Here is a 19,944-nt window from a genome sequence, read left to right as displayed (position 1 = left end):
TATTTCTCTTCTGGTTTGTCCTGTTTCCACTTCAAAACCGGTTCCGCCCACACACAGCATTTCTCGATTCCTATTCGTCCTCTTCCATGTCATGCACTATACTGGCCTGCTGAGCGTAATACATCCAACAAGTACTCAAGGTGCTGCCACAACGGTAAAGTAGCTTTACCACCTTTGCGGGAGCCACCTGTGTCTTTAAAACAGCTTCTTACACAGCAAACATCAGAAGCTAAAAATTATCGTGAACAAATTCAAGAATACAACTCTTCTCTAGCGTTTGCTTCCATGGGTGCACAGATAACTCAACCTCCTGGCCACGGACCATACTGTTTTAAAATACACTGTCAAATTTATCACCAAATCTCTCCACTATATGCTAACACTTCTACCTCTCCAGGATATGGACAGTTGTATGTTTTTGACACAGCGCAAGCTACTGAAGTACGCTTACAAAATAAACCAAACTCTGCATGCAGCGAAAATGTACTTCTCCAGCTAGATTCCATGCTCAGAACCATCAACCCAATCGCTAAATCATACAAACACATGCATGAAATCGCTCAGTCCAATCCAAAAGCATCTGTACGAATGGTTTTCAAGGAAAACCCTAGGCAGGATTTATGACGATACAATGCCTCGACATGTCACACTGATGTTGCAGCAATTTTCGTCGGAGAAGATGGCGAAACGCCTGCCGAAAGGAACCTTTGCATCTATCCCATAGGCAATTCGTGTAAACAGATTTCCACGCTCAATATGAATCGCGATCCTATGGTTTACCCACTTTTATTCCCTTACGGAGACATTGGCTGGCACACAGATTTACAACATGTTCCCGATAAAAGAACCGCCAAGCGAATAAGGCTTACTCAATGCCAATTTTACGCGTACAGATTAGCAATGAGGAATACATTTAGTATTTTGCACTCCAGCGGCAAACTATTCCAACAGTACGTCGTAGATGCGTATGTTAAAACAGAGGGCGCGCGTCTCAACTATCTCAGATTACATCAACTGTCTGCACGTGGAACAATACAAAGGACTATCTGATGCACTGCAAGCAAACGCTGAAAATAACGTACGTGTAGGCAAAATGATCATATTACTATCCACATTTCCAGGAAGTCCCAAGATACATGCAACAGAACTATCCGATCAGCCTACAGATGTGCATGTTAGATTAATTGGTGACTTGAATTAGTATTGGTGAGAAAGCATGTTCAGGAAGTTATGTTCGGTAGCACTGAAATAGGCTTCAGCACGTTACAACACTGTACAGCTGGCAATATGGAATAAGTGGGTTTAGAAAGTAAATATATGAATAAACCTTATTGCAATCTTCTTCGTTTTTTTTTGTTTTTTTTAAACTCGACTGCTGAAATTTCAGTTTTCTTATAGGTGCTTAGTTGGTGTTGAGTAAAAAATTACATAAAAGTGAACATCACTTTACAATAATAGTAATTCCATGCTACGAGGGGGAATCGAGCTAAGGTTAGAAAATGGGATTTATCAGAAAATGAAACGGACCTCAACAAAACTGATAATGTCATTTTTCAATGCAGTCTCCACCCTCCTCAATGCACTTGTGCTGCCTGCCTGGAAGTGCCTGGATTCCAGCAGAATAAAAGGTTTTGTCTTGTTCTCGAAACCGCTCATGCACCCGAGTTATTGTCGAACACTACATGGCGAGGGGTATTACAGTCACTAGTGCAAGTTACTGTGACTTGTAGCAGACCAATGGGAAGCCTGCTGTTTAATCCAAGTGCCAGGGACTGCTGTCTCAATGAGTCCTTTTGCTGCAAGACAATGCCAACCTGCCCACACACTGCTAAGAACACCAAGGCTTGTATGGAAAAACTGAAGTTTGAGGTATTACCACATCCTCCTTATTCACTAGATTTGACACTGTGTGATTTTCACCATTTTGGACTGCTAATAAAACATCTGGGCGGTCGTCAATTCAAATCAGATAACGATGTGAAGAAAGCGGTGCACAATTGGTTGCAAGGACAAAACCAAACGTTTTATTCTGCTGGAATCCATTCAGGTGGCACAAATGCATCGAGAAATTATGTTTTCAGTTTTGTTAAGGTTCATTCCATTTTCTAATAAATCCCATTTTCTAACTTTAGCTTGACCCCACAACGTACATAGCTTCCACAGTAGGAATGCATTACACTATGATGATGATGTGTCATGGTATTCACTTTTGTGACTCTGTTATTGGTATAGACCTGTTTTGATAAATTAGATTTTTGTTTTTTAGGTACATTTTGTACTGGCTTTGAACACTATGTGGGGAAGTAGTAAATAATCACAATCTTGCTTAATCTGAAGAGTTGTAAGTAGAATGAATATCATAACCAGGCAGGAGCATGTTATGCTTTCTATTCTAATGTTGTACAAAAATATGCTTTAAAGATGTATGCAAGCTGTGTTTTTATAGTATTTGAATATTATAATGACCATTACTTTTAATCTGTGTTACATTTAGACACATGGAAAATGAAGGTAAATATTACAAGGAAGTAGATGTAAGGATAAGTTAGAAGAACTTTACAAGTATCTTTTTTTGGAGCAAAGAGAATGAAATGCAAACTGGCAGCTATTATGATAAAAATTAAGAAGCTAGCATAAAAGGGTCGTATAACTCTTAAAGTATTATCCAATCCATCTCTCTCTCTCTCTCTCTCTCTCTCTCTCACACAGACAACATATGTTAGTGTACAATGTATTTCCTTCTTCTTGTTCTGTACCCTTTTATTTTCCTCTTTTATTTTGTGTTAGTAACACTCTTAACATCTGGCAGATTTTTTACTCGTGTCCACCCATTCCTTTCTTTTTCATTTTAATTATTACTTCAAAAAGTAATTCATAAAAAGTATTACTCGGTGAAAGTACAATTCTGTTCAGAAATTGTATCATTTACTGCTTGCCTTGAGTATCCCCTTTTAATGGCATAAAAAAACAAGCAAAATGAGACGCTGACCTTTTAAAACTTCTTGTTGTATGAATTGTCACTCCATTGCCAATGTATATATTAACTAATTTTATTAAGATGGTCCATATAACGAAGACATCAGTTGTTTATCGAGCCAAATTAAGTGTCCCTTGTCACTTAAGTGATGCTGGTGTCTCAGGATTGGTTAGAGATATTGCTGTTAGGCTTAAAATAAATGTCTTTCAAAATAGACGCCTTCAAAAATCCAGGGTTTAGTACCGATAATCTTAAAGGGATCTCTAGATGTACATGGGCAATCAGTATCCCAAATTATTGGCCTTTTAAGCATTACTACCACAGAAACTGTTAAAAAAAAAAAAAAAAAAAAAAAAAACAGGGATGCGCCAATCAATTTTTTTTTTTTTTTTTTGCCCAATACCGATCACCGATTTTCATGTTACTTGATTGGCCAATTCCATTTTTTTTCTTTATCCCTTTAAGAAGCTTTTTACACTATGCTACTGCATAACCAGACACTTAGAAGCCTTTTCTGCTATGTTATAGTGTATTTTTATAATTACAATTTAAACCTCTGGTGTTAACTGTTCATTTGTTATTAACAAAATGAAATTCTGTAAGCGTATCGTTAAGTGACCATAAAATATTAAATAAAATTTCCTTAAAATATTTAACTAATAAAATATGTACAAAAATTTTCATCCATAATACTTATGACATAAAATAAAGTGCTTCTCATAATTAGAAGCTGAAATATTGTTTAATTATTTCTGTAATGTACCTATCTAAAAAAGGGCTTAATTAAAAAAAAAAAAAAAGTTTTTCTAGTAACAAAAATATAACAAATAAATTCTCACACTGTCAATTAATTGATATTTGCAATTAAACAATGCTTAAATGTAAATAAACTTGCACTTATATATTTTAATAATTTTTAATCATTAACTGCTGTTTAAATATACATTTACTGTATTTTACTGTTTTTTTTTTTTTGCTTCAGTATTTCAGCTAGACGTTCATAATTCTTGAGGTGTAATTATAAAATATGGATTAACATTTTAATTATGTAGTGCTTGTTTCTTACCAAAATTGTGCTGTATTACACACAGCAACAAATAATAAATACAGTAAAATCCTTTAAAAAGAAAAAAGCCTATTGTTTACTAAGCAGCAATTTGAAATTTATCTTTTCTTTTTCCAATTAAAAATGTAAACTTCTGCATTTTAAAAAACCTCCCTGTCTAAACTCGAGTATTGTCCATTTTATTTTAAAGGACAAAATAAAAGACTGAATTCCTTAAAGTAGCTTTTCTTGCGGTTTGTCTAGTTGCACAAGATGACTTCTTTGATTTACTTTTTTTTCCCCTTCATTATTACTGCACATTCTTTAATGCAAGAGCTAATATATCAATCGCCTCTTGTTCTCTGATACAACAAGCCTCCACTTGCTGCGGTTTGTTTACACTGCAGGAAGTTTTCTCCAAAAGAAAAAAAAGGCACATGATGGCTCAGCTACTGTATTACCTCATGCAAAGGAGCATAGCAACCAAACTACCATAAAGCTTTGAAGAGCAGGGGCTAAAAATTTCGGTTTGGTGATTCGCCTTTTGACCCATCTTTTTTTTTTTTTTTTTTTGAGAAAATTGGCTGACTCTGATCGACAGCTAATCAATCAGAGTATCCCTAAAAAGCATCTTATTTAATAAAATTTGTACTGGATCAATAGGTTTTGTGTGATTTCAAAGCCCAGTATGTGTATATAATACAGATATAGAGATATTGATATAGATCAGTTGATTTTTGGGAACCACGCAATCAATGAACTCAATTCCTTGAATAACACAATATGTGCAGGCCTTTGTTTTTTATCTTAATTGGCTATTTAATTATAAAATAGTGTAAGTTTTTAAGATTTATTTTTGTTCACTTATTTGTTAAGACTTAGAGTCTAGGCTTTCTTCTTTTACTCTTTCACTGCTTCTTCTTTAAAAACATTTGCTGATTAGAGTGCCAAGTTGTTTCTGTTTCCACCTGGGTGTTCATCACAAAGTAACTTCCCACAAAGCTTGTTAATGAAAATCTGATGTGGTAGGATGAGGGCATTAACTACCATATAAATTAAATAGCATGCATCATTAATGGCTAGGAATACTGTAGCTTCTAACTAAGAATTGGACATGTAGCAACTGAAGCCATCCTGGATCCTAGTTTGACACCTGTAGCTCTGTCTCTTCCATGTAAGTTAATAGCTTACAAATTGAAGCGCATAGTATTATATTAAGCATGTATTTTGAATTGGACAAGTTTTGTCTTTCTACATGATTATTTTTTTGCCAAATTTTATAATAAAACATGAGCCAGTTGCATGTGCTATAAATGAATAAAGTTATATTATCATTTACAAAGTGAAAAACAAAATCTGAGCCTTGTGACAGTTAGAAACTGAGAAGAGAAACACAGCAGTTAATCTTACACTGTGCATACCTTGTCTTTTGCTCACTGTCTCAGTATATCGTATCACATTCTTGATCACACTTATAGTTTTAATGTACAGAAGAGAGCAAAACTATCACCACTATCTTCGACATCATCACTCCTAGTGTCTGACTGACACTAGAAGTGTAATCATGATAAGTAAACGTCGTAGTGCATTAAAAGCTTTGTCCTCCCTTTAAAAATTAACAGAGTTAATTTACTGATGATGATTGCACATATAAGGTGAGGAATATCTAACCTGCCAAAGCACAAGTAATACATTCTGTAAATGTACATACAGTATATAAATTTGGGGAAATGTTGATATTTTACTGATTTCTATGGTATTGTGGTCATATTGTATCCCTAAATGACTACTGATTTTTCTAATTCATTTTGTTTTTTAGGATTCTCTCGTTGCTTGTGAATTCCTTCTGCTGAATGGTGCAAATGTTAACTACCGAGATAACTGTGGTCAAGGAGCTTTGCATGCAGCAACCTATAGAGGGCACACTGGGTAAGGCAAAGGGTGAAAGGAAAAAAAAAAACAAAACAAAAAAAATTGAATTGTTGCCAATTGTAAACTTAATTTTTTTTCATTTGTAGAGTCAGAATTTTTATTATGTTTCATCTGCATTGAAACGTGCTAGAAGTTTGGTTACCAAAAAATAGCAAGGCAGTTGGATAAATACCAAAGAAACATCATTAATGTTGGCATCTTTTATTTAAGAGTTTCTTGTTGTGTCAAAATGATGTTTAAGGTACAGACACAAAATTAAGCTCATGTAGGATTAAAACCAGTATTCATAAAGCAAAACAGGGCTGTTCCCACATTTTTAACAGTGCATGTACTGTAGTTTAAGTAACTGAAAAAACAAAAGCAGACTAGGGGGTAACTGGCCCACATGGCCAATAAACCAGGTACCACCAAGGAGTTCTTTTCTTTCCTCTCATCCCTCTCCCATTCACATAATTGACCGCTTCTTCCTAGCTGTTTGACTTTTTTTATGTTGTGTTTAGCGCAGTGCTTCTTTAACACTAACCCCACAAGCAACCAGGATAACATTTCATTACACCCCATGCTTATTTATAATTCATGGGTTGCACAGCTTTAAATTATAGATACCAGGCTAGAATGCCTTCCAGTGGCTCCAAATGTTCCTTTATTCCTAACCTTCAGTAGCCCTCAGACTGCTTCGTAGCTGAGCGCTCTATTAAAGAGACAGCAGTGTCCTGTGAGTTCACATTTGTGCTCTTTAGTGGCTAGGATCTCTCTCTTGACACAGCACTGTGCAGGACTTCTCCTTTGGCCTCTGGCACTTCCTTTTAATGGAGGTCTTGTGCTTTACTCTAGACTGTGCAATCCAGATGGTGCCCATCCCTGACAAACCCCAGTGGACTGAGCACCCCAGAGAAGTTGTTTATTGTTTTTAAAATACAAGTGAAATATTCCTCAAAATAAGTTTCATGTAAATTGAATGTTATAATTTCATTCAGCATTTATGAACGCATCCGGCATACACCTTTGAAAAGTGTAAAAATAATTCATATTGTAGATTAGAGTGCTTGAGTTTGTATCCTGTTAGCTTTTCTGAAATATTTTGTTTTATTGCAGTCCTGTTGTCTGGGCCTACCTCACTAAGCAGCATTAATCGCTAAAATTAATGGGTTTGGAGTTGCAGAGAAAAATCTGCTGTACACGGAGTTAGGAGACTGCTGCATTTTGGCAGTGTAACACAACTCTGTGCCTCCTCGGTGCAATAGGCATACCCAAGTAAGCACTCAAGTTTAGGAGCACAACAAAAGTACTCTGTTGTAAACAGTGAAATATACAACAACAATGAATGCTAATAAAAGTGTTAATTTGCAGTGTTATTTGATATTTACCAAATCCAGTGCTAATAGTGGTGATTTATTACTGTATTATTCTTTAATTCATCATGCTGTATTTACCAGTGGGCTAGTCTTTCAGTTTGTGAAGATCTGTGTGTATTTGTTTGACGTTTCCTTATTGTTAAGCTCCTCTTTTTACTAAAATCAGATACGAATCCTATCACAGCAGACTAAAGTATGTAAACTTGAAAGTTATTCTAGTTATAAAATTGCAAATTGAGTTAACTAGAATGCTGTAATTTAGCACAAAAATAAAGTAAATTGAAACATTATTCTTGCTCATTTCTGGATGGAAAATTTACATGACAGGACTTTTTCTGTCAAGACACAAGTGCAAAATGTTTTCTTACAATCTTTTTAACAGCTCGTAAAAGAAATATGCAGCAGTGCCATCTAGTGGAAAAGCATTGCTACTGAGAAATTCTATTCAAATCAAAAGGTTTATTTTTATTTATGTTAAAATGACTTGGTGCATTATTATGAAAACTTACTGTTTTATATAAAAAATGAATGTCATTTGATGACACCTTAATTTTAATGAATTATAGTTTGTTAGGGAAGGGCCACATTAGCGCACATCTGCAAAGGAAGGTAAGGGTTGTGTCCATGTTGAAAGGAAAAGAAGTTTAGAGACCCAACGTTACAGGGGTGTCTTCTCCACACCTGATGAACGCTATATAGCTGAAACATTTTCAGCCTGGGAATATCTTTAATCTTTTTTTAGCTTACTACTTGTAGTTGCAATATCAGAGCCCACTAACATTGCGCCACCTCTGCTCTTTATATGCAGATTTTCTTAATAACAAATTAAGAACTGAAAATCATACAGTAGTGCCAGCAACGTGCAAAAAGACAAACCCCTCTATTACTGTTTAAAGTTGGACTAATTAGTGGTTAAACGTATCATTTAGTTGCTAATGAAATGGTTCTTCTTTTAAACAGTGTTTATTAAGCTGTACATGTTATGTTGATCATTTTAGCTTATGACCCTTTTGTTGTTCTTCTAATTATTCAGCCAGGTCTGCCTGTTACTCAAGAGGGGAGCCAATCAGTATGCAGTCGATGAGAGAGGACTAGATCCATTGAGTATTGCAGTGGAAGCTGCGCATGCAGACATCGTAACGCTGTGAGTACCCTTAGTTACCTCAGAAATAAGCGAAACAATTTGTGCAGAGCTGCTACTTGGGGTCAAGTGCACATGTGTGTAAGTAAGGATTTCTTCCTATTTATCGTATTTATTTCATAGAAGTTGAGTGCTTTGCAAGTTATAGTACCATATTTCACATTTACTTTTTAGAGTTGGAACCCTAGTGAGTTAAAGACCTTGCTCACAGTCACATGGTGAGTCTCTGATAGGAACTGAACTGGCAACCCTGTGCTTTAGCCACTAGGGCCCACTGCCTGGCCAGTGTGCCATAGTGTAGGTACACCTCAGCAAAAATTAATTGAAGGCCGGTTATAAATGACACCATCCATCCACTATCCAACCCACTATATCCAAAGTACAAGGTCACGGGGGTCTGCTAGAGCCAATTCCAGCCAACACAGGGCACAAGGCAGGAAACAAACCCCGGGCAGGGCGCCAGCCCACCGCAGTGTAAATGACACATTTGCATTCATTTCTCTACATGTTTTCATTGCGGATACTTTCGTGTTTTGAGCTCCTTAAAGGAAAAATATATTTATATGTGTAGTCTTACTCCATGTGCTGAAAGCATAACCCTTTTTAGTGTCAATAGATGACCTACTCTAGCTTTCCAGCACTATAGCATTTTTGATGGAATTTTTCATAGAAAAATAAATTTAGCAATGTAACTGATGAAGATGGAGGAACCGAAATAACAAGCCTACACTGGTTTGCATTATATAATAATGCTCAAATATTTGGCCAGTTTAACAATAGAATTACTTCAATAAAAAGTCTTGTTTTGCAAAGTGTTCACTTACGAGTGACTGAAAGGGAATGGGCTACAATTAAAGCCTGTGGTTACTCCCCAGGACTACGTTTGTACCAGACATTTAGCTTTATCAGTCAGAACCGAAAACTCAGGATGGCTGCAGTGGCTCTCAGTGAGGAGCGTACGGATTACAGACGTCCTTCAGATGAGCGTGTTTAACTGCTTCCAACCTGTGGCCCAGATCATGCAGTAACACTGCTCTTTCCCCATCTCTGTCCAGCTTGTTCCCCTGAGAGACAAACCTCCATAAAGTGGCACCCTGCCTCTGGTCACAACTTTATCTTGGATGGGTTCTTCTTTGGGCATATGGAAGGGGAGATTGTGATGTAATTTACCTCCTCCTGGTCCCACCATCTCAGCTGCATTTAAAAATTGCCAGTTTCAACATACTATTAATTTGGTCCTTTCATACCTTGCAGGTTACGGATTGCCCGGATGAATGAGGAGATGAGAGACTCGGAGGGGATTTTTGGATCACTAGGTAACGTCACCCAATGTTCGAATGTTTCACATTTTGATTCGTGTAGCTTGATGCAAGGCACACGTTATAGGACAGTCGGCTTGATTTTGTGCTAGAGTCGACCCTTCCAACAATTGTAAAAGGTGTCCTAAATTCAGGCAAGTCTTAAATGTATGTGTTCTCGGATTATCCTGCAATGTGAGGTACATAGAGATTCATTGTACCCTCACCAAGTTACTCACAAGACTTTTGGAGTCCTCACAATTTCATATTTTAAATATTAAACATATGTGTGACTCCAGGAGTGGGGGAGGGGGGGCGACTTTTTCATGTGCAACACATCTTGACGTCAAATTTGAAACACCAATGAGAGATGAGTGGCAGAACTCAAATAAACATGTGGGCTCTCAACTAAAGTGGATTTTTCCTTTTTGATTTTTCCCTTCAAAATGACACACAAACTAACATAGCAAGTGAAACCTGACTTGACTGTTTGTTTTGAAATTGTAAGAGATTTGGTCTCATTTCAGGTGCGAAGTGTGTCAATCTGATGTATGATGATCTTTATGTACAACATCTTTGAGTGTTTGGGCCAAGTAATTGAAGACAGACTAGAAAACAAAAATACTGCTGAAATCTATCATTATGTGTGGGGTCTCTCACATTTGCAACAAAGAGTCTTCTAGTCTATGCTGTAGTTTACTAACACAACTGGTAACACTAGAGATACGGGCTTGCAGTCCTGTTTCCAGACTGACTGGATGATTCTGTTTGTTCTGTTTATTATAAGTACAATAAAACATGGTTGTCCCAGTATATATGAGTGGATGTCTCTTAAGATTGTGTGTTTGTGTGCCCTGCGGTGGACTGGCATTAGGAGTGGGCAACATACTGACTGAGTCAGTATACCATTGTGTTTGCTTGATTGTGGTGGAGTGTGTTAGCAAGTGACAAAGAAGCTGATCTTGTATCGGTTCAAGAAAAGTGAATACCTGCTCTCAAATCTATTAGTGAAGCAGAATGTTAACAAGCATGTTGGTAGGTAAAAGGCGTGTTTGTGTGCATAGTTAATCAGCAGTCAACAAATTAAAAAAAAAAAAATACATTTTTTTTTGTCTGAAATGGATGTACTAATATTTTATACCATTACAGCGGGGAAAATAAGTATTGAACACATCAACGTTTTTCTCAGTAAATATATTTCTAATTCGGCTATTGACATGAAATTTTCACCAGATGTCAGTAACAACCCAAAGTAATCCACACATACAGAGAAATCAAAACAAACAAGTCCATAAATTAAGTTATGTGTAACAAAGTGGAATGACACTGGGAATAAGTATTGAACATGCTTACTGAAATTTATTTAATACTTAGTAGAAAAGCCTTTGTTGGTAATGACAGCTTCAAGATGCCTCCTGTATGGAGAAACTAGTTGCAGGCATTGCTCAGGTGTGATTTTAGCCCATTCTACCACACAGACTGTTTTCAAATCTGGAAGGTTCCAGGGGTCTTTTCGATGAACTCTGATCTTCAGTTCTTTCCATAGATTTTCAATTGGGTTCAAGTCGTCAACAACAACAACATTTATTTATATAGCACATTTTCATACAAATAATGTAGCTCAAAGTGCTTTACACGATGAAGAAAAGAAAAATAAAAGACAAAGTAAGAATTAAAATAAGACAACATTAATTAACATAGAGTAAAAATAAGGTCCGATGGCCAGGGGGCACAGAAAAAACAAAAAAAAAAACTCCAGATGGGGCTGGAGAGAAAAAAAATAAAATCTGCAGGGGTTCCAGACCATGAGACCGCCCAGCCCCCTCTGGGCATTCTACCTAACAATAAATGAACAGTCCTCTTTGTATTTAGAGTTCCCACTGGAAGAACTTGATGATGATAGTCAAAGCCATCAATGTAGGAACATCATGATGCTTTGATTAGATGGTGGTGGCAGAGGTCGCCACCACAAAAAACCGGGAAAAGAAACAGAAGAGAGAGTAGGGGTTAGTACGGATTTTAGAGCCACCATGAATAGTTATTATAATGAACTGAATATTCAGAGTATCAGGATTAAATTAAAGTGAAGTTATGAGAAGGCCATGTTAAAGTAATGTGTTTTTAGCAGTTTTTTAAAGTGCTCCACTGTATTAGCCTGGCAAATTCCTATTGGCAGGCTATTCCAGATTTCAGGTGCATAACAGCAGAAGGCCGCCTCACCACTTCTTTTAAGTTTTGCTCTTGGAATTCTAAGCAGACACTCATTTGAGGATCTAAGGTTACGATTTGGAATATATGGTGTCAGAGATTCCGATATATAAGATGGAGCGAGATTATTTAAGGCTTTATAAACCATAAGCAGTATTTTAAAGTCAATTCTGAATGACACAGGTAACCAGTGTAGTGACATCAAAACTGGAGAAATGTGCTCGGATTTTCTTTTCCTAGTTAGGATTCTAGCAGCTGCATTCTGCACTAGTTGCAAACGATTGATGTCTTTTTTTGGTAGTCCTGAGGGGAGTGCGTTACAGTAATCTAGTCGACTGAAAACAAAAGCGTGAACTAATTTCTCAGCATCTTTCAATGATATAAGAGGTCTAACTTTTGCTATGTTTCTTAAGTGAAAAAATGCTGTCCTAGTGGTCTGATGAATATGTGATTTAAAATTCAGGTTACAGTCAACAGTTACCCCTAAGTTTTTTACCTCCGTCTTGACTTTTAATCCTAATATATCCAGTTTATTTCTAATAACCTCATTGTATCCATTATTGCCAATCACTAAAATTTCAGTTTTCTCTTTATTTAGCTTGAGAAAATTATTATTCATCCATTCAGAAATACAAGTAAGACATTGTGTTAGTGAATCAAGGGAATCAGGGTCATCAGGTGCTATTGATAAATACAGCTGTGTGTCATCAGCATAGCTGTGGTAGCTCACGTTGTGCCCCGAGATAATCTGACCTAACGGAAGCACGTAGGTTGAGAAAAGTAGCGGACCCAGGATAGAGCCTTGTGGAACACCATATAGGATATCATGTGTCTTTGAGTTGTAATTACCACAACTAACAAAGAATTTTCTCCCTGCCAGGTAGGATTCAAACCAATTTAAGACACTGCCAGAGGCGCCCACCCATTGACTAAGGCGATTTCTAAGAATGTTGTAATCAATGGTGTCAAATGCGGCACTCAGATCTAGGAGGATGAGAACAGATGAACGGCCTCTGTCTGCATTTACCCACAAGTCATTTACTACTTTAACGAGTGCATTTTCTGTACTGCGATTTGTTCTAAAACCTGACTGAAATTTATCAAGAATGGCATGTTTATTGAGGTGGTCATTTAGCTGCATAATGACTGCCTTCTCTAGAATTTGACTTAAGAAAGGCAGGTTAGAGATGGGTCTAAAATTTTCAAAAGCAGAGGGGTCAAGATTATTTTTCTTGAGTAGGGGTTTAACTACAGCAGTCTTAAGATAGTCTGGGAAGACCCTTGTATCTAATGACGAATTTACTATGTCAAGAATATTATCAATTCGCACGCCTGATACTTCTTTGAAAAAACTTGTTGGTATTGGGTCAAGGACGCCGGTGGAGGGTTTCAGTTGAGAAATTATTTTTTGCAAATCAGGTAAATCTATCCTGGTGTAAGTATTTAATTTGTTTATAACGGAGTAGTGTGGCTTAAGAGGATCCTCAGTGTTGGGGAGATATACTATATTATTTCTAATATCATTAATTTTTTGATTGAAAAATACAGCAATAGCCTCACAGGTTTTACTGGAAGTATTTTGGAGGCATTCCTTTGCGTTACCAGGGTTTAGATGACGATCAATCGTAGAGAATAAGACTCTGGGATTACTAGCATTGTTATTTATAATCTTAGAGAAATAGCAGCGCCTCTCAAGACGGACTGTGTTATTGAATTCTGTTATTTTAACCTTCAATATTTCATAGTGGATAGTTAGTTTAGTTTTCCTCCATTTACGCTCAGCTCTACGGCATGTTCTCTTTAAATCAGACACTCTTTGGGTCTTCCATGGTATAACAATGCTAGAGTGATTGACTGGGCCATTCTAGTAGCTTTATTTTCTTTCTCTGAAATCAATTGAGAGTTTCCTTGGCAGTGTGTTTGGGATCATTGTCCTGCTGAAATGTCCACCCTCGTTTTATCTTCAACATCCTGGTAGATGGCAGCAGATTGTTATCAAGAATGTACTGGTACATTTCTCCATTCTTTCTTCCTTACTTCATTTATATGAAGTCTGCCAGTACCACACCATGATGTTCCTACCTCCAAACTTCACTGTTGGTATGATGTTTTTAGAGTGATGTGCAGTGCCATTTCTCCTCCAAATATGGTGTGTGCAATAACATCCAAAGAGTTCAATTTTGGTCTCATCTGACCAGACTATATTCTCCCAGTATTTCAATGACTTGTCCAAATATTGTGCACCAAACTTTAAACGATCTTCAGCAGTGGAGTCATGTGCAGTGAGTGTGCATAGAGGCCATGGCGGTTGAGTGCATTAGTTATTGTTTTCTTTGAAACAACTGTACCTGCTAATTCCAGGTCTTTCTGAAGCCCTCTCTGAGTGGTCCTTGGCTCTTGGACAACTCTTTTGATTATTCTTTTGACTCCTCTGTCAGACATCTTGCGAGGAGCAGCCGGTTTATGGTGAAATGATGATCTTTCCACTTCCAGATTATGGCCCCAATGGTGCCCACTGGAACATTCAGAAGTTTAGAAACCAATGCAATCAGTATGTTTTACAAACCTAAGGTTGCAAAGGTCTTGAGAGAGCTCTTTGCTTTTGCCCATCATGAGATACTTCTTGTGTGACACCTTGGTAATGAGAAACCTTTTTATAGGCCATCAATTAGGACTAAACCACATGATATTCATTTGCACTGATAGAAAGAAATCCTGATGGCCCCCTAAGTACTGACAGATGTCAGCTGGTTTCTTGGCTTGCCGTGCCTTTCTGCACCTTCTTTTCCTCATGTGTTCAATACATTTTCCTTGTGTCATTCCACTTTATTTCACATCACTTATAACTTGGACTTATTTGTTTTGATTTCTTTCTATGTTTGGATTACTTGGGTTGTTACCGACATCTGCTGAAAATTTCATGTCAATAGCCCCATTACAAATATATTTACTGAGAAAAACGCTGACGTGTTCAATACTTCTTTTCCCCTGCTGTATTTACTGGAACTCTCTAAAGATTTAATTTTAATTAATTTTTCATTTGCTCTTGCTACCCACTCCTAACTAGCATTCTGTTTAAAGTCTGGCCTTGCTGCATTGACAAGATTTGGCTGCCCATGCTGTAGGAGAAAACCGATTGATAATGCTAATGATTAAAGGCAGCTTTCTGGGACTTTTACTTTGCTTGTTTACTGGGGAGCTACACGTTCTGGATCCTTGTCCTAGGATGGGCACACACACACACACACTAGGGCCAGTTTAGAGCACCGAGTCACCTGGCCTGCATGTCTTTGGACTGGTGTGCTCCAGAGTGTGCAGACAAAGGGAGAACATGTGAGCTCCACACAAGGAGTATCTGGGATGTGCTCCGTGTTCTCCAGCAGCACTACTAGTGTGCCACTGAGCTGCCCTGGTATGATGCCAGATGGGTCAAATCATTTGGCTGAGGGAGTATTTTTGTGTGATTTGTTTTGAGGAATCCTCAAGAACACACGATGTGCAACATGTGGGTGTCAGCAGGACAACAAAGGTTTTTTTATACACCCAAAGAGTTAAACTGAGCGGAGTTCAGACTTCTTTTCTTTAGCTTTGTTTTGCTGCACTCTCTTAAATGTACACGATTTGCTATGTTCCATATTGTGGGCATTCCCAAGACGTGTATTTTATACTGCAGGAGCTTGCTGAGAAAAATCCGTACAAATAAGGTTATAATTTTTAATTATTATTCCCTTTTGTCAAGAGCTTCCTTTTACAGTCTGTTAACTGGTGCTGCATCTCTCCCTGAACTCTGTCCCTCTTTTTTTCCCTCCCGAGGTGATGATGAAACATTTCAAGAAATCTTCCGCGATTTCACCCATATGGCATCCAACAACCCAGAAAAGCTTTCCCGCCGTCCCCTTAGAAAAGAGAGCAAGGAAAGCGAAGACCAAAAAGTGTCACCAGATAGGACAGATGGTGAGAAAGAAGAGGAGGGTGACTCGGCAGTAAGCCCTAAAGAGCCTGCTCAAGATGTTTGTGAAGAAATGGTCTCATTAAATTAGGAGAGAGAGACTCAGGATGTGGGGAACATCAACTCTTTAACACTTCTAATCTCATAGTTTTACAATTCATCTTCTTAATAGCCTTTTGTAGGCTACTGGAACAGTCCTATGGAGTCATGCCTCACATGTACGTTGTGTTTTGTACAGTCAGCAGCACCTTGTTTTCAATATTTTGAAATGTATAGATTAAATAGGACAATGACATCTTCACTTGACAAAGCCTTAACACAATTATGTTTTAAAGTAACAAGATACAGAGTCCCCCCTAGGTTCCTGATTCCTCCCTTGTGCCTCAGAGGCTGTGGGGAGAGGCGAGAGGCCCTTGTGACCCTAAAGCAGGTAAAGAAGTTGAGATGGAAGGACTGACGGACAAGCTGCTTGTGATCTACTAAGGACTTGGAGTAGACCTACTAGAATTGTGCTGTGCTGTTGGAGACGCACATTGGTTTATATTTGTAATGTTAGTAGGATTATGGCAGGAGTTCCACTAACCTGATCTCCATGTATGGGGGGTTCACTGTATTGGGCTAAGCTTTACATTGGAGGAGATGACAGCACATGATATGTTATGGCAGCTGTCTTCTAGGAGGGAGGGTGTGGTGGCAGCATGTAGTGATTTAGAGATGGGCGGGAGGGGACACTTCAGTTCCTCCTCACCTCCTGCTGAGAACAGCTGCAGGGCCATAGTGACATAAGCTACAAAAGGTGCTATATACAGTGCATCTGGAAAGTATTCACAGCGCATCACTTTTTCCACATTTTGTTATGTTACAGCCTTATTCCAAAATGGGTTAAATTAATTTTTTTCCTCAGAATTCTACACACAACACTCCATAATGGCAACGTGAAAAAAAGTTTACTTGAGATTTTTGCAAATTTATTAAAAATAAAAAAATTGAGAAAGCACGTGTACATAAGTATTCACAATCTTTGCCATGAAGCTCAAAATTGAGCTCAGGTGCATCCTGTTTCCCCTGATCATCCTTGAGATGTTTCTGCAGCGTAATTGGAGTCCACCTGTGGTAAATTCAGTTGATTGGACATGATTTGGAAAGGCACACACCTGTCTATATAAGGTCCCACAGTTGACAGTTCATGTCAGAGCACAAACCAAGCATGAAGTCAAAGGAATTGTCTGTAGACCTCCGAGACAGGATTGTCTTGAGGCACAAATCTGGGGATAGTTACAGAAACATTTCTGCTGCTTTGAAGGTCCCAATGAGCACAGTGGCCTCCATCATCTGTAAGTGGAAGAAGTTCGAAACCACCAGGACTCTTCCTAGAGCTGGCAGGCCATCTAAACTGAGCAATTGGGGGAGAAGGGCCTTAGTCAGGGAGGTGACCAAGAACCCGATGGTCACTCTGTCAGAGGTCCTCTGTGGAGAGAGGAGAACCTTCCAGAAGGACAACCATCTCTGCAGGAATCCACCAATCAGGCCTGTATGGTAGAGTGGCCAGACGGAAGCCACTCCTTAGTAAAAGGCAAATGGCAGCCCGCCTGGAGTTTGCCAAAAGGCACCTGAAGGACTCTCAGACCATGAGAAATAAAATTCTCTGGTCTGATGAGACAAAGATTGAACTCTTTGGTGTGAATGCCAGGTGTCACGTTTGGAGGAAACCAGGCACCGCTCATCACCGGACCAATACCATCCCTACAGTGAAGCATGGTGGTGGCAGCATCATGCTGTGGGGATGTTTTTCAGCGGCAGGAACTGGGAGACTAGTCAGGATAAAGGGAAAGATGACTGCAGCAATGTACAGAGACATCCTGGATGAAAACCTGCTCCAGAGCACTCTTGACCTCAGACTGGGGCGACGGTTCATCTTTCAGCAGGACAATGACCCTAAGCACACAGCCAAGATATCAAAGGAGTGGCTTCAGGACAACTCTGTGAATGTCCTTGAGTGGCCCAGCCAGAGCCCAGACTTGAATCCGACTGAACATCTCTGGAGAGATCTTAAAATGGCTGTGAACAGACGCTTCCCATCCAACCTGATGGAGCTTGAGAGGTGCTACAAAGAGGAGTGGGCGAAACTGGCCAAGGATAGGTGTGCCAAGCTTGTGGCATCATATTCAAAAAGACTTGAGGCTGTAATTGCTGCCAAAGGTGCATCGACAAAGTATTGAGCAACGGCTGTGAATACTAATGTACATGTGATTTCTCAGTTTTTTTATTTTTAATAAATTTGCAAAAACCTCAAGTAAACTTTTTTCACGTTGTCATTATGGGGTGTTGTGTGCAGAATTCTGAGGAAAAAAATGAATTTAATCCATTTTGGAATAAGGCTGTAACATAACAAAATGTGGAAAAAGTGATGCGCTGTGAATACTTTCCGGATGCGCTGTAAAATTAGTTTTATTTTTTTCAGTAACCAATACTTCCTTACATAGAAAGGGTGCTCACTCCTCTTTACAGTGACTCCTAAGGTGAGCCTTCAGGGTTTTACTCCTCTCTGTTTTTGCAACAAGCTCGTAATGGAGTGCAGCCATCATGCAAGACTTGTTTAAAAATCATAACATATACTCTGCTCATTTTTTTTTTCCCTTCAAGCTTCATTTTATTTTAATGAGTGCATTTTAAATACAATTTTCAGAAAGCTACATTTACAAAGTCCAACATACCGAACACAATTAACAAAACAAATATACAGATAAATTGAAAATGTACAGTCTTTCATTCTTTATTTACAGTGAAGTAGCCGACAGCATGCTGGCACCACCCTGTAGGTGAAGATGTGCGAAACAATGAGAGCGCGAGAGTACAGGGGTCATTTCAAGAGGATGAGCCTCCTCCGTGATGTAGTCAAAAAGAGTGGTACAGTAGTTCATATCTTGTTCTCTTCTCATCTGGAGAGCCACAGGTTTCTGGGAAAGTAAAAGGAGAAGAGAGTTAGGTGGACTGGCACACAGCCCTGTGTTGCTCTCGCACATTTCATATTCGTGCACATGTTGCACGTGCTATGGCAGACCAGCCTGTGTGCACCCTCCTGCACAACTGGACACAATGCTGCTTTGTTGAATCCCCATGTAAAGCAGACCTGGTAAATGAAGCTGTCTAAATGATTGGAAGACCAAAACACAGAATTTTCAGCTGTCACATTTTTCTTCGAGTTTTATTAAACCAGATAGTGCATAATGAATCCACAAAGGTGTAAATGGAAACATGTTGGATGGAGAACTGCTGGCTGCTTTTGTCATTTGTTATCGTATTGCTAATAAGGAGCCATTAAAACAGTGAATGTAAACTGCAATTAAAGGTGGGGAACCTTAACAAGTGAGACCACTAAAATGAAGCATCAAAATGTCACTTGAGCAGTAAGTGCTTCACAAGCAATAAATGACTTACCATTAAGAAACTGGGTTGGAATGAAGACCTGCAGCTACTGTGACCCCAGACCCCCAGGACCAAAGCTGCCCTGCCCACCCTTGGTTTAGGGTGACTGTACCCAAACTGCGTGGGCACACTGGCAATTCAAGGCAGTAGTGCAGAGGTCTCAGTGCATGCCATGCCACCGCAAGTTTTCAAAATGGGCCACTGATAGGTGGCAGAGGAGAAATGAACCTGCAATGTGAAATCCTGTGGACTTGTATGAAGCAAAGAAAAACGTGAGGATTGGTAACATTAAAAACATTCAAGTGAGTGAGATGGAAAAACTGATACAATTACTGAATTAACTTTCTGTCATATATTACAAATGTGTTTTTGCTGTCGTAGTAGTTACTGTTTATTAAATTAAGCTATCAAGACAGAGCACAGTTTGTATTTCACCCGTCCTATAACTGAACTGGCTTGTCTGTGTGGAGTTCATGTTCTCTCCATGTCTGCGTGTTCCACTGATGGACAGGCACCTCATCCAGGGCTGCTTTGTGCCTTCAGCCATGAGGGGTCCTGAGTTGAGAATGTTAGAAATGAGCTGCTCTTGTAACTTCTGATTGTTCTTTCCTAC

At 38.6% G+C, this 19,944-nt stretch overlaps 1 protein-coding gene across 3 annotated transcripts in view; it reads left to right on the top strand.

Moving 5' to 3' along the window:
- Window positions 1-18,876, top strand: part of zgc:162872 (BAR_ACAPs and ArfGap_ACAP domain-containing protein) — a 184,476-nt gene extending 165,600 nt beyond the window's left edge. For 2 of the 3 annotated variants that reach the window (XM_051923635.1, XM_051923636.1), the window contains exons 19-22: window positions 5,842-5,951; window positions 8,343-8,453; window positions 9,705-9,766; window positions 15,770-18,876. In XM_051923635.1, coding sequence (XP_051779595.1) covers window positions 5,842-5,951; window positions 8,343-8,453; window positions 9,705-9,766; window positions 15,770-15,996 — 510 coding nt within the window. In that variant the 3' untranslated portion in view covers window positions 15,997-18,876. Of the gene's footprint in view, window positions 1-5,841; window positions 5,952-8,342; window positions 8,454-9,704; window positions 9,767-15,769 lie in introns of those variants that run through there. The other variant, XR_007934257.1, reaches the window with a different exon arrangement.
- Window positions 18,877-19,944: the final 1,068 nt, after the last annotated feature.

Source organism: Erpetoichthys calabaricus, chromosome 2 (genome assembly GCF_900747795.2).
Source record: "Erpetoichthys calabaricus chromosome 2, fErpCal1.3, whole genome shotgun sequence".
NCBI classification, from domain to species: domain Eukaryota; kingdom Metazoa; phylum Chordata; class Cladistia; order Polypteriformes; family Polypteridae; genus Erpetoichthys; species Erpetoichthys calabaricus.
The sequence above is the reverse complement of the archived record's forward strand: the minus strand, read 5'-3'. Positions and strand labels throughout refer to the sequence as shown.